The following is a 15434-nucleotide window of genomic DNA, read 5'->3' on the forward strand; positions in this document are numbered from 1 at the left end:
GGTGTACAGGGGTTGCTTTCTAAGGTTCAGAAAACTACAATTACATCCTTAAATGACCACTGGGGTCAGTCAGCAGTCAAGTATATTGAGTAGAGAAGTGTGTAAAAAAAAGGCAGTAAGAAAAGTCAACTAAATCCAGGGAGCGCTGCAAAGAGAGTAACTAATAATTATGAGTATTATGTAGCTGCATATATACAAGGTTTTTCCCTGTTGGCTATAGATCAGATCAAATTCAATAATAAAGGTGATTGGAGCTGTTCTACCCTGAGATGAGATCCCTTCCTGGATGTAGAGTGACTGACACATTCCAGCACTAAACCATCCTTTGTGGCAGGTCCTGCCCAACACTTGAGCACCTCCCCACTCTCCCTTCCACTGAGCATTTTAATGAATGAACACTGTGTTCTAGGATGCAATTTATTTAAAAACATTTATTTTAGGCAAAATTAAACAGACATTTGAGATTACATAGAAATACATTTTCCAACTGGATCACATAAAAATTAAAAATGCACTGTTGTGTTGATTAAAGTATTTTTTGTATGGATTGACCAGGTATGTAAGGTTTAACCATGCCATTTGCAGTCAGCTATCATAAAAATCAGTAACGAAAAAGGTTTCTTAAAATGTGCAAACATTATCTTTTTGTTACCATTGATAATAAATGACCACTAAATAGATGCTTATTATGTAAAGCCTTTTAAAGTACAATAAAAATACAAATTCTATTTGTTAAAAAAGGCCATCGTTATGGTTACTAAACATCCTCATTATACAAATTCCAAAATACTATATGACAAACAAAATTATAAAGACTTTTCTTTATGAAACATATACTATTCTATTCATTAGTGATTTCATATATTTTTTTATATATATATATATTTCTATATAATACTCTATATGAATGATGACCACAGAATAAGACAGAGGAAGACTAATGTAATGTAAGACATTAAGGCCCCCATTCAGCAAGGTACTTGAGCATGTGTCAAACTCAGCAAAGGAATAATCACATCCACTTCAGTGAACTCCAAAGGTACATGCAAAAGTAGTTTGTTGAAATGGGCATAAAGATACACATGTGATGACAAAACTGCAAAATGTGGGTTTGGTGTAAACCATCATCGTTAAGGACAAAACCATAAGTAACACAAAAAAAAAAAAGATCTCATAAAAAAAATTAGGAAACAATCTGAAAATTCAGGGTTTTTCCCACATTTTTACGTCTCAAGGGGAAAATATTAGAGGCTTTAAAGTTTTTTAATTGAACTAATGGTAATAATTTTCTGAAATAGGTTTAAGAGGGAATTTTATTGCTTAAGCTAAAGATCAATGAAGAGTGTGCATAGATAGGTCAGCACTCAACTCACCAGCAGCTGAAAATTTTGGCGTGCAGGTATTTGTGTAACATGAACAACCAGTGGGGATGAAGAACTTACGAACTTATATTGAATTCTTTGCAGCAAGCTTCAAAATTAAAGACATGTAACATAAAAGCAGATAGTGAAAAAATACTCAACAGAGCCTGACTGTAAACACTCAGGTGTCAAAAGCAATTAGAGATCTGAGCCCAGTGCCTGCTTATTATGTACAAAATTACATAAATTCCTAAGAAAATGCAAGACCATAATCTTCCTTTTGAAGTTTTGGCTAGCATGTAATGGATTCCAAATTACATACTTTACAGTTCAGCTATAAAATATCAAAACAAAGGGCAGTTACTTTGTCCATCCTGCAATTTAGCAGTTCTTCCAGGCTCATTAAGTGCTAATTAGCAGACTGACAATTTGTTAGTTTCTAAAACTTGAATTAAAGGATCTAAAATCTGGATTTCATAAACTAATAACAACATATATACAGCATAGTAACCACACACAGTAATGAAAATCAATTACACTGCATCCAGATTTACCTTTGAAGCATATAATAATGGTTAGTATTTTATGCTTTTTCACTGCAAATTGAATTTTTTTGGAGCAGATACTAATAATTTTACTGCTTGAATATTAAATAACGCCTTAAAAGCAGAATTTCAAAATACTGCCAGGTAAAGTATTATGTGAAAAATCATGCCTGCACATTTGCAAACAGAGAGAGGTATGTGTGACCTTTCTGAAGAACTTTCCCAAGCTAATGGTCACAAAGTGTAGTAAACTAGGGCCAAAGTGCAAGAGAAAGAAACACGACAGCGTAATTTAATTCATAATTCATAAACAAATACAACTTTTTACATTTGTACAGGGAAAGACTGGGACAAAGTTGGATTTTTACAGAAGCAAGCCTCACAAGAGCTTAAATGTTGAAAAAAAGCAATTTTTGGCACGTTGGGTAGCATCTGTGAGTACATGTTCAGGAATAAAAAACACCCACTGTGTAGGAATTTCACATTTACTCTCTTGGCATCAGCACCTGCTGTCTAGTGGGTCAAGACAAAATACTGTGCCTTCAAGGGTTAATCCCATTTTGAACCCCTCCTGCAATAAGACAAGACATAGTTAGTAAAAAGGAAAGTGAGTTCTGGAGGATTGTACTCTCTTTTTAAAAACTGCAAGGATATTTCAGACTGAATTCACAAACATTTACATTATTTGGTTGGCCAAGTTTTAGTAAGTTTTAGTAGTTAACTAAAAAACATATATGTCATACAACAAAATAAACACAATATGTGTATAAAAAGAAGAAAATACTATAGAAAAACAACATTGAATATTCATGTACATAGGTTGACAGAAAAACAAACAAGCTTGACTTGCACCATGTTGTTACTGAGTAAAATTCAATGTTGTTTACAAGCAAGAAAGATTAGGGCTATATAAGCAAAGAGTTTACAATCCTTATACTTTAAAAACACAAGTAAGACATGATCATTGTTACTAATCCCAGATGTCTTCTACAGTCAGTAATAACTTAAGAGCAGTCCAACAAAAAGTACTGTACAACATCTCAGAGGTCAGTTTGGAATCACTCCCTGTGCAGTTAGATTAACAGGAGTTTAATGCCCACTGCCATCTGAGTTCCACGAAAAATGCAAAATCATACTTGCTCTACTCCAAATGAACAAACTGCACATTTTAAAGGCATGTAATTCAGTGAAATAAAATAAAATGGTCTTTAGAAAGTGCAATGAACGTCTTTAAAAGTTCACACCAAAATTCCTCTTTTTACTCACTTAGTTTTATTAGTAGAAACACTAAAAAGTTTATAAGTTAAATGCTACCACCTCCTCTATTGAAAAGAAATTAATTTTGCAGGTACCTTTTTCTGTATGCTTTGTAAGTGCTTGGCTTTCAAAAGGTACTTTGTTTGCACCAGTTCTAAAGTAATAACTGCATTTTTAACACAGGAGAAGTGCCCTTGTTCTCATTTCTCTTTTCCTTTTGAAATAAGCTGAATAATTGCGGCCTGACCTTCAAGAGAAAAGTCACCCTTGAGACAAGAAAATTTCAGTCTGTTGTGTGAAAGTCCTTTGGACCTACAAGCAATTGGAACCAAGGGTTCTGAATAGAAGTGGCACAAGAACATCAGCTCCAGTGGCAGCTGTCACAATTCTCAGTTCAGTGTTGTCTTAACACACAGTTCAGTGAGAGAATGCTGGTTGTGTGCTATGAAATCAAAAAATAGGTCCTTTCATCACGCAAACATCTTGTAAATTAAATAAATTTTTTTTGTAAAGCAGTCCGTCCTTGGACTGGGCATAAACTCAAGTCGTTGGCTCATAAGGCACAGCAGTACCTCAAGATCATACCTTTAGGTTTTAGAAGATAAATCCCACGTCAAACCAGCTTCATGTCAGACAGATTCAAATCATAGGCTAGAATTTTAAAAGCGCACAAATATCAAATAACCTCATTGGCCACTGCTCTCAGCAGAGTAATGCTGAGAAACAGAACAAACCTCCTGGCAATAGTTACTAAACTTCCAAGTAAAAGTTAAATTTTCCTGAAAGCAGATCCATACTTTTAGATGATGAGCCGGTAGCAGCACGGTGGTGTAAATATCCCCCAGCTGTGCTACCCTGTTTGCTCTACCTGGGTGACATGGTGCTGCTGCCAAGGCTCACTGGGGTGTTTGACTTTTTATACTCCTTGTTTTTTTTTGGTCTGTATTTTTTCAAAGGACTAAAAGGAAGAACATTCAGCGCAGAAGATATTTCAAGCAAATGGGGGCTAAAATTCCAAGTCGAACACATTGTGTTATAAACAGGCATTGTTCATTTACCCAAAGGGTAAATTTTTTTTTTCTAATAAACTCTACTAATTTGTCAGGCAGATTTTTTTAAATGACATATATAATAAGCTCTTGGTAACCATGTTTATATATATAGATATATATAAAATGCACCACTAATTTAATGCACAGCATTTGAATTACCCAAAGGGTAAATGATGTAACTGCAGTCAAAGGATGCTCAAACAGGGAGACTGTGCCCTACAGTCTAATCTGTTCAATTGTAAACCCCACAGTTAGAGTGTGCCTGAAATGCAGAACTTTTAAAGTATCTAAAGGCTGCTTCCAGTTTTGAGGTTGTAAAAGGGATAGTTTTTGCTTAGACCTGAGGATGCTTGATAAGCTGCAATAGCAGAACAGACACTGGTTTAACAAGCAGAGACCCTTCACCAAACACGTGCCCCATTCCTGTCCCATGTGCTCTTATCTTTCTTCTGTACATTTAAGCACTGTTTGTTGGTGTCTTAAATAGCTGCACTTCCAACACCCTTTTCCCAGCCAGCTAAGAGCAAATCAGACTACGAATTTTGGAAGCACACACATCTCACTGCTCTTGTGTTGATCAGGCGGAGTTTTTAAATTTTTGTTTTATTCCACATAAATGGATATTTTGTTACTTACCACACCGTTCGTGTTTGCTAAGACTTTACTTGGAACAGTCTCTTGAAGAACCATGACCTTTCCTTTTGCAACTTCACTCTGGCCACTTTCCCCCCACCCCTGTTTCCTCCTCCTCCTCTTTTAAGCTGTGATATTTTGCATTTAAAACAATCACATTTTCACACCTTTGCAGTGCGATCAATGCTAATCCATTAAGACACTGCCCCTCTTTCTGCATCATAATTATTGAAAAAGCTTTTTAACTTTATTATCCTAACAAACTACTGTCTGTTCTAGAAGAAATCAGTGCTGTGGTTGCCAGGTGCTGTCACCAGTTGCATTCACAGGCCACAGAATATTCTGAATTGGAAGGGACCCACAAGGATCCTCAAGTGCAACCTGTAAGCAAATGGATACTGCACTTACTAGTACGTTCAAAATTCCATGACAACCACAAGGTCAAAAAAGCCCAAGGGCATAGAGAGGACATCAAGGCAATCCAGACTGCCACCTGGGCATTTTCATGTTTTCGAGGAATGTAAAATCCACATTTTTTTCCTCAAGAATATTTAAGTACAGGGCAAGTGTGTAGGGGTATAAACCAAGGAAAGCTGCATTGCAACGCTCTAAAGGAAAAAAAAAGTGATCAAAACTTTTCCATCCAGTAGACTCCTTGGTCAATCAAATTTCCAAAGATCAGTAAAGCTTGGACTTCAGCTCTCCCACAGCCATCCCCATTCCTAATCCTGCAGGTCTTGCAAAATAACTCCAGATTCTTAGATAGTTTTTGGGATCTCCAAAATTATACTTTGCTAAATATATGATATAATTAAAAAAAAAAATTATCCAATCAGCTGTAGTCAAGCAAGCCATGGGAAGACAAGGCTTTGTCTCCTTTACATCCAGAGTAGAATTGTGAATTATGTAGATAACAGAGTCAGAATCCTATGCTGTAATTCTCCCAACAGTGCAGAACACTGAGTGCTACATGTGCTTTTCAGGACTATAGGTTATATATATATATATATATATACACATATATATACATCTGAACTGCACAGGTCTCTCTGGTGTTATGGCTCCTAACTGAGGCTGATGTATAACCATTAAAGTAGCCATCAAACAGCCAATGCCTACTTTCAACTCAGCATTCACAGCTGTAGTAATAAGGCAGTCAGTTGGAATGACCAAGCAGATGATAAATTACAATTTTTTTTCTAATAAACTCTACTAATTTGTTACGTAGATTTTTTTTTAAATGACATATATAATAAGCTCTTGGTAACCATGTTTTATATATATATTTATATATATACATATATATAAAGTGCATCACTAATTTAATGCACAGCATTTCAATTATTTTGCCTTGTGGAATTCAGACACTTCAGCTTCTAATAATATTTGTTCCTAGCATAACATGCCCATTCATTATAAACCGTGTGTCCTATGGCTTCCTGTACTTTAAAGGTTCAGGAAACAGAAACTCCTGGTTGGTCAGGAATTTTTATATGGTCAGAAGAATCCCTCCATCTGCTGATTTTCAGGGAATATGGAAAAAGACCAGGCCCTGGTACTGGCCAGGAGTGGGAACAGAACAGGCTATGAAATGTGCATCTGTATTGTGCCCTGTTTCTGTGCTCATATCCCCATGATGACAGTGTCAAGTAAGTTTTTTTTTGCTTTAAAGGCAATTTAACAGAAGGACTGAACACCTTAGTTAGCCCAATAAGTAACAGTATTGTAGTAAAGGAAATGGTTGGTCCCTTAAAGAGAGGAACAAAGTTTGCTTTCACAACCAATCCATTTTCCAGAATTCCCTTTTTTTTTAATGGTGTCAGTGATAAGAAGACCTGAGCTATTCTGGTTAAAACCAGTAAATAATAAAAGACAAAGAACTTCCATTTTATCAGCTGATAAATTTGCCAAAGTCAACCTTATGGCTCTGAGGTTAACTCATTTATCACTGCACACTGACGTCAGTCTATGAACTTAAGTCAGCACAACCCCAGTGAAGCAATGCTGAATTTACATATCTCTGAGAAGATTATTTGGAGGGCTGAGCATAACTTATTTCAAATGGAAAGATGTCAAGCCTACTGACAGCTTTGGGACATCCAAGAAGAACGGCTTGTAGCTCCTGGAAGCTTTATGATATTAACTACCTTGGGATTTTAATGAATTATAGCAGCTGCTGCTGCTATGATTCACAATCCAAGGAAACTTCTCCTCACTGCAAGATTTCTGGGAAAATAGACATTCATTTTATTAATGTGTGGATACAGTCAAAACAAAGATGAAAATATGTTTCAGAGTAAGAGTGCAGGGAAACAGGAGGTTGGATAGTCATCAGAGAGAGGCCTGAGCTGTAAAAGTCACATCTCAGCACATGTTTGAGTTTTGGGCTCTCCAAAAAGATCAACAGGGATTGGACTGAGAAACAGAATAGAAAGCTAAAATGTGAAATTTGGATCCTCTTTGAAGTTTAAAAATAAAAAGTGTTCGCCCAGGAGCTGGAGAACTTCATCTGGTATCTCATTAAGTCCAGAAGATTGGATGCAAAGGAAAAGCATCCACTACTTGAGAGTTTATTTTCCAGTGCCTCTTCTGTGCTGGGCTTTCCTCTCCCATTTTTGCCTACAAGTCACACCTTCCAACACGAGTGTATGTCAGGACAGCTTTCCTGCACACTGGGGCACGTTTGCTGAGGCTCTGTGTGAGAAACAGGGGGAGAGTCTGGACTGAGCTGCTCCTGCGAGGCTGGTGGTGAGGCAGCCTGCTGGCCTTCCTCAGTGCAAGGAGGAGCTGTATTTAATACCCTCCTGGGGTAAGTTTATACTTTGAACACTTCTAAGTGTCTGTAAGCAACTTACCTTTATATATTTGATGGAAAACATAATTACTGACACTCAAGCTGCGCTTTCATAAAGCGAAGATAACAGATTCCTTCACTTCGTGTTTCAGAGAAGAAAACATGCCAACACTTTTGTTTTATCATTCTTGATGTTGGATTTCCCAGAGTACATTACATTTTCTGTGCTTTTACCTTTTGCAGAGCCCATTTCACCTTCCTCCTTACAGGCTGTGTGTCTAACAACTGTTGAGTCTCATCGCAAAGCCTTAAATAATTCTTTGCAAATAAAAATACGTTCACAAATAGGGCTGTACTGGCACAACAATCTGTGTGTCAAAGGTTTTGCTTAAACCATTTCACTAATGACAATTTGATAGTGAGAACTGGGGATTTCATTAGTACACAAGAAAACAAGCAGCAACGAAAATGAAGGCTTAGTATTAGCACCTGATAAGACTGTCTAAAGAAATGTACAGTCAGCTGCTCCCTACCTTAAAAATTGTAGGCAGCTAAAAGTGAAAATGACCCTGACTTAGAGGTTTATGAATAAAACATAAATCTTAAAAGCTTTTATATATAAACACATATACACAAAAATAAAAACACATGACAAACACATGCACATTTCAATTGTAAATGCTTTAAATACCATTATTAAAATATGATATACCAACCATCGCTGACGCTGTGTGACCAGGAAAGCACAAGAAGATAAAAGAGATGTTAGGAAAAACATGTTTTAATCTGTATTTTGCAGCAACCACACAGTAAAATAACTGCACACAGCCTTTGCTTTGGCCAAAGTTAGAATATGCTTTCTTTTCCTACCCTTTCAGCTTTGCACTTTTTTCTCAGTTGGATTATACATGATGAGTTTTGTGTCTACATCAAGGCCCACTAATCAATTTTCAGGGAAAATACCAGGGTATATAAGACTGACATGACTTCCTGTGCAATAGGACACAGTAACACCCTAATGCTTGGAGGGTTTGGTTATTGATTGTTTGCTTTTTTTAGGTCAAGAGAGTACGGACAATAATGGGAGATTTTCATTTTATGACTTCAACATCTTTGATAAAGACCTTTACTGTTCTATTCCCTGGTGCTTTATGAGGTGACAGCACTTTGCAACATTATAGGCTAACAATTCAAAACTCCATCAAAACACTACCTGTAACAGGAACTCTTAGTGTCTAACATTTAAATATCGACATAGGATTATTCCCAATAGCCACAGTTGCTACATTATGCTTTTCCCTAAAATGGGCTATAGACAAAGGAAACTTTGATATATATCAATGTGAGTGCTGTAAGATTTTTTTTTTAATGAAATGGCTTAGTAACAACACTATAACACTCATAAAACACAGGAATATTTGTTGGAATTGCAAAGAAGCCAGTTTTGGCTTTTAGTTGCTCTTTGAAATTACGTGGGGCAGAGAGAGTATAGGGGACCAAGAAGCTAAATTTCTTACATCACACTGAGTGGAGTTTGTCAGTGGCACCATTCTAAACTGACAAGGAAAAGAGAATTTCACAATGAATAGGAATTAACAAAGTTTACTCAGGAAATTAAATGGTATTTAAATCTTAGTTAAGTAATTTTGAAATGCTTCTGCTGCTCTCTAGGCAAAAAGACAGGAACAGAAGGAGCCCAAGGGCTAATGCTGTTGGACTCAGTGGGCTTCTGAGACACAAGAGGGCTGGAAACCACGGGAACACATTCTGCTGAGGATCCAGGGTCCTAGAAATTCAAGTTCCCATTATTTTCAGTGTTCCTTTTTGCCAGCAGGCTGCTTGAAAAAGAATAAAGATAAGCAAGCTGGCAAGGAGCTAGCAGTTTGGAAAGTCTGACTGAAGAGTGTGATTTATTCCAAAACTTGAGGGCTTTCTCCGAGAATTGTTTTAAAACTAGGTCAACAACTGAATGGATACTGTGGAGTGTTTCAGAATCGACAAACATTTTCTGATAAAATCACATAAATTCGGAATTCTTGAATCAATTTTCAAAAGTTTAATTGCCCAAGAGGGCAGCAGAAAATTGCCCTATCCCTGTAAGCACGTATATTTTCCTATGCCAGTGATATGGAAAACCTAACTGATGCCACTGAGGGAAAGGTGAGGGGACACTGGGGTGGTGATGATTGCTGGAACTGAAGAGTAACACGATCTGTAGGGCTCTTGGATCAGCTCTGTTTTTCAGGTTGCTCACTCCCTTCCCAGGGAGTGCTTCCCAAACCATTTTGAAGAAAGCCTATATTAGTGCAGCCGACCAGATTAGTACCAGGTAAGGCCCTTCACGCAAACCCAAACTCCAGCTCAAAGGCCAGGGGATATACTTACGAAAGGAATTGTCAGAAACAGGGCTTTTTTCTATGCATTTGTGTGTACAGCCTAGAATACATTTTCAGAACAATGTAGACATGTATTTCAAGAACAGGCACGCAGCCATTGGGAACTGCATAGCTCAGTAGTTACCTGCATCTCATCTAGTTTGGACTGAATGTCTGGAGGGAAATCTCCTGCTCCACAGCTAAAAGGGTCAAAAGGTTCTGCTCCAAAAAGGTCTCTCTCTGGAACAACAGAAAAGTGAGTTACTGAGGGCAGAGGTATGGGCTATGACAACAGTGCTTTGAAAAAGTCAGCTTACATCTCCTTCTGAGCTGAATAACAGCACCACCAGAATATGCAACAGATTAACCACCACTTTTAATACCCAAATTTGAAAGCCAGGTCTTGAGCAGTTTTCCAAATTTTAATACTCAAATATTTTTTCCAAGAACACCATCAAACTTCTGTTTTAGCTTCCATTAATGTTTGTGCCTTCCAGAGGAATTTTAGAGATCCGATGAGAAGTTGCAACTTGAGGAGGGCATCTTCTGCTGAAGCGTGCTCTGGAATCTACATACACGAGGACTTTGAAAAATGAAGAGGAAACAACTGGACATTGGCTGTCAAATTTCATCTTTTATCCTTGCCAACAAACCAGACTTCGTGTCCCCTCTGCCACTTCCCAGGTTAAGGACATCTTTGTAAGAAACTCCCCTTACTCAGGGAAGGCAAGGCCCCCGTTTGATTCAGTTCCTCGGTGCACAGCTGGTGGTTACTAAAACTGAGAACTGTCAGGGTTTTTAAACTTTGGATAAGATCAAGTCAAGAAAGAAAAACTGGAAAAAAAAGCATAGGACCAAGAACTGGCACTTACTCTAAAATGCCACTAAATCTGGATCCATAAAAAGAATAATTGCAAATTTTCCTCTCTCAGTGCCACACCTTTTCTCACTTTTTCTCTAGTGAAGTATGCTTTCTGTGGGTGTGGGTCTGTTTGTTGCTTTTTTGTCTGAACAAGAAGAAACACTTCCAATACAATCGGCTTTTTTTTTCATATTAGAACAGTATAATTATAATTAGAACATAATTAGAACAGTACAATTATAATTAGAACAGATACCAGTTCTTGGTAGCTGACAGCCCAAACATTTTGGGTTGTTTTTTTGGAGGCTTGGGGGGATTTTTTTCTTTCTCAGTAATAGATTTTTTTTTTCCTCTACATGTAATGGTGCCACCCATACAGACTTTTTCTATCTCACATTGGGTAAAACTAAAGAAGTAAGAAAATAATTTTGCTAACCCAACCCAACCACACCGATTGCAGAATTTACAGAATCGAGTTACTGCAGTCTTGTCATTGGTGGAGTTAAAATAGAAACCATATCCAATCTCCTAACTTTCATGGCTGGCCAGCAAGAAACCTGGTAAGCATTCTACCTACCTTAAAACAATGTTAGGTCTAGAGCAGGAGAGTAAAAGGGGCCTTTAGTAACTCTGAAGTGACTGGCAGAGTTTTCTTGTTAAGCATAAAATTTACCCTTAACATCCAAAATATGCCAGCTGACCACCAATTGACCCCACCCCGTGCTGCAGGGTTACCAGTCATGTTATCAGTGGTGAAGCACGTGCAAATGGTTACACAGATGTCTTTATTTTGACCTCCTTAGAGGTCAGAATTTTAGACCTGTGCCTCTCTGGGCTCTTCAGCATTTATTGTGCGTGTCAGTCTCTGTGTGTTTTGACCTTATCAATTAGGTGTTATTGGGCTGCATGACGAGCATTTTAAATAATTGGCAACTGCCAGCATTCACTCCCACAATAAAATACAGAAATTCACATAATAAAGTATAGAAACTCAAGCAGAAACTTGAGTGATTATATATTTCAAAAGCTGTGGCTAAACAGCTACAAACTGTCGCATGGGAGAAGGAGATGGCTCAGGTCAGAGAGCTTTATTCCAAAAGCCCACTCGAGCCAAGAAGAAATCTAGTCTTTCCTGGCAGAGGCAGACCACCTGCGTGCAAAAGAGACTTTAAATAGGATAATGCAACGTAAAAATTAGGATCTCCTTCCTGCCTTGCCTCTTTCACAGCCAAAATGGGTCTGCTCCAGTATAACCAGTGTCCTCAGATGCTCTGATGCTCCTACCAAGTGACCTTCAGACGTAGCAGCTTTGGCTTTCAATTTAACCTCTGCTGGGCAAAAGAGTGATTATGCTTTGTGACCCTCAATAATCTATTTGTTTGTTATGTAGCTCCATTTTCTTTCTTTTTACCCTTAAAAGGGGCTGACATTTTTCTGTGTGGTTAGAAAACCAAAAACACAGTTTCAACACCAAGACTTAGCAAACACTCCATGAATGCATCTATGAGAAAACAGGAAAGAACACAACTTTTGCATTTCTTAGTACTGAATTACGACTTATCACAATTTTTGAAAGCAAGTTTTTTTTCCCCATCATGGAATATTATCTCCTTCATGCTTTATTATTGGTTTTTAATAATGACAACACTTCTGAGCTCATCAGCAGTAGAAGAAGTTTTAGCTCTTTTAATGTGACTTTAATCTGGCTCCTTCCTTTTTTGTGAAAGATTTCTGAATTTATATTGTATTCAAGGCAGAATTTAAAATCAACCGGTGTAACTTATTCCAAGTGAAAGAGCCTAATAAACCCTGCACAGAATCAAATTCAAAATAAAGAAGTATTACCGAGCTCAGTTTCTGTGAAAACTATTATTTTGGGAATTATCTCTGTTATAACTTGCTAACCATTTCAGTAACTCAGCTGAAAAAGTCCACAGTACAGCTGCTTTTCTGCATTTAAAGTTTGTGTGTTATATGAGAGACTGCACTGCTGAGAGTGAGAGAGGGACACAGCTCCATGAGATATTTTCAATAACATCATCAGTATTTTTTTTTATCAAAAGCTGAAAAAACACTAGAATTTTATCACCGCAGGACTGCACTATTGCATGGGATCTCCATGAGCTTGTCTGCCAGTGTTCACTCCACTGATGCTGAAGGGGAGGCTCCTTTTTAGCAGAAATGGGATAAATTTGGTATTTTTTTATTTCAGGTTAAAGTATTTGCATGAATAATAACTATAACAAGAATATCTTGCCCAACACGCTCCCTAAAATAATTGCAGCATAGACAGGCATTTCTTTCTCCAATACACAGCAAGCAGTAAGCCTTTGAAAATGATCCCTTGGAACATTACATATAATTTCCCTTTCCCATTCCTTTCTGGATGGAAATAAATTCACAGCTTAAGAAAGTGACCCACAAATTCAAACCCCATGAAATGCTGATGTTTTACATCTGCACCTCAAACCACAGAAAGACATGAAGGAGTAATAAATTCTTGTTTCTGGCATCTGCCTGACATTCAGAACAAGAACCACGTAGTACTGGAGAACAGCCACCTGCACTCTATGATAAATTCAAAACTAGCAATTACTAAAAAAAACCTACAAATATTTGGCTTTTCTGTTGCATTTGACATCCCACTCTTTACCTTAGCTTTCACTCAGGCACAGAGTTATCATGGAATCATAGAATTAATCTGGTTGGAAAAGACCTCTGAGATCATCCAGTCCAACCCTTGATCCAACCCCGCCGTGGTTCCCAGCCCATGGCACTGATGCCACATCCAGTCTCACCTTCAACATCTCCAGGGACGGTGACTCCACCCCCTTGCTGGGCAGCCCATTCCAATGTCTGATCACTCTCTGTAAAGAATTTCTTGCTAATATTCAACCTAAACCTCCCCTGGCAAAGCTGAAGCCCAAGCCCTCTTGTCCTACTGCTGCTTCCTGGGAGAAGAGACCAACTCCCACCTGGCTCCCCCCTCCTGTCAGGGAGTTGTAGAGAGTGAGGAGGTCTCCCCTGAGCCTCCTCTTCTCCAGGCTGAACAGCCCCAGCTCCCTCAGCCTCTCCTCACAGCACTTGTGCTTGAGTCCCTTCACCAGCCTTGTTGCCCTTCTCTGGACCTGCTCCAGCCCCTCAATGTCCTTCCTGAGCTGAGGGCCCAGAACTGGACACAGCACTCCAGGGGTGGCCTCACCAGTGCTGAGTCCAGGGGAAGAATCACTTCCCTGCTCCTGCTGCCACACTGTTCCTGATCCGGGCCAGGATGCCTGTTATGCTGATATATGCTTTCCCCAGATGTACTGGAGCAGCTGTGATGACAAATAAAAATTAATCACACTGAGACAAGCACCCAAGAAAATATTTGGAATAATCTGAGGCAGGGAAGTCCAGGAAGCCTTTCTTGTAGCTGCAGGCTGCTCCATATTTCTTTCTTTTGGAATTATTACAGCCATTATTCTGACATCGTACTCTTAAGCATCTCTGAAAAGAGAGAATCTTGGAACAGATTTCTACATCAGCCAACTGTGACCTTAGATTGTTCTTGATGCATCTGAGTGAAATAAATGTTGAACAACTCAATGGAGCATATTCCTCTCCAGTTCTTTTCTGAGATATGACAATAATGCTGTGCCAACAAGAAATATATACATTAATTGCTCCTTTACTTAAATAAAATCAATAAATTAATTCTGCCCATTCAGATAACATACAAGAACATTTGCAAACCCTAATTTCATAAGAAGGCAGCAGCATGGTCTCTAGCATTGCATTTTTGGTGGCCTTGCACTATTTTGCAATTATTACCTAAAGAGTCAGCATGCATTTGTACAATCTGCAGCTTCCTGCCCACAAATCATGCCATTTTCTCCTTCAAAATAGGTAAAAGTAATCTATTTGTTATCACTGATATAGCCAGTAGTGAGCAGATATTTACTGGGTAGCTATATTGCTACTCTGCTGAATATGAACTCAAAATTTCAAGAATCATCTTACTTTTTTTAAAGCTTAAACACCTTGGAGATGGCTGCCTTTCCAAAAAAAAAGTCCCTGTTGCACTCCTCTGGTATCAGAATGCTGGGTTTCTCAGGCTACAGTACTATGAGATAGTCAAAGCCAAAGGTATAATTTAAAACCCCACGATTTTCTTTCTGGGAAATTAACACAGGAAGAGCTGGTAAGCAAAATTTGAACTTTAGTATTCTTCTTTTTGAGAAGAACTGTCATCCTGGTGCCAGTTATTAACTGTGAAGCTCTTGGTCTTGGCAGAATCCAAAGTGCTTGGTATTGTCACTGGTTTCCTACAAATGGGTCATGTCTTTCCTATGCAGAGTTATTTTTGGCTGATTTGTCAAACTTGCCAGTTGATGAGCAAGATGAACTTTGGCTTTTAAAAGTACATTTTGCTCGAGCAGCACAAGTGCCATCCCCAGGGAACAGGGAGATTAACCCCACTCAGACAAATGGAGTAACTGAGGTCAGCACCAGCAAACAGATGACACATCCTTATCTTTCTCCTTGTTTGCTACTGAATGTGATAATGGTGAAA

At 38.3% G+C, this 15434-nt stretch overlaps 1 protein-coding gene across 9 annotated transcripts in view; it reads right to left on the minus strand.

Moving 5' to 3' along the window:
• Nucleotides 1-411: 411 nt before the first annotated feature.
• GULP1 (GULP PTB domain containing engulfment adaptor 1) overlaps nt 412-15434 on the minus strand; it is a 152168-nt gene continuing 137145 nt past the window's right edge. For 4 of the 9 annotated variants that reach the window (XM_051788036.1, XM_051788044.1, XM_051788037.1 and 1 more), the window contains 2 exons: nt 10163-10257; nt 412-2477 (listed from right to left, as the gene is read on the minus strand). In XM_051788036.1, coding sequence (XP_051643996.1) covers nt 2406-2477; nt 10163-10257 — 167 coding nt within the window. In that variant the 3' untranslated portion in view covers nt 412-2405. Of the gene's footprint in view, nt 3815-8333; nt 8370-10027; nt 10079-10162; nt 10258-15434 lie in introns of all 9 variants that reach the window. The other 5 variants (XM_051788041.1, XM_051788045.1, XM_051788039.1 and 2 more) reach the window with 4 other exon arrangements.

Source organism: Manacus candei, unplaced genomic scaffold (assembly GCF_025592945.1).
Source record: "Manacus candei isolate 608988 ecotype Guabito, Panama unplaced genomic scaffold, ASM2559294v1 h1tg000023l, whole genome shotgun sequence".
Classification (NCBI taxonomy): domain Eukaryota; kingdom Metazoa; phylum Chordata; class Aves; order Passeriformes; family Pipridae; genus Manacus; species Manacus candei.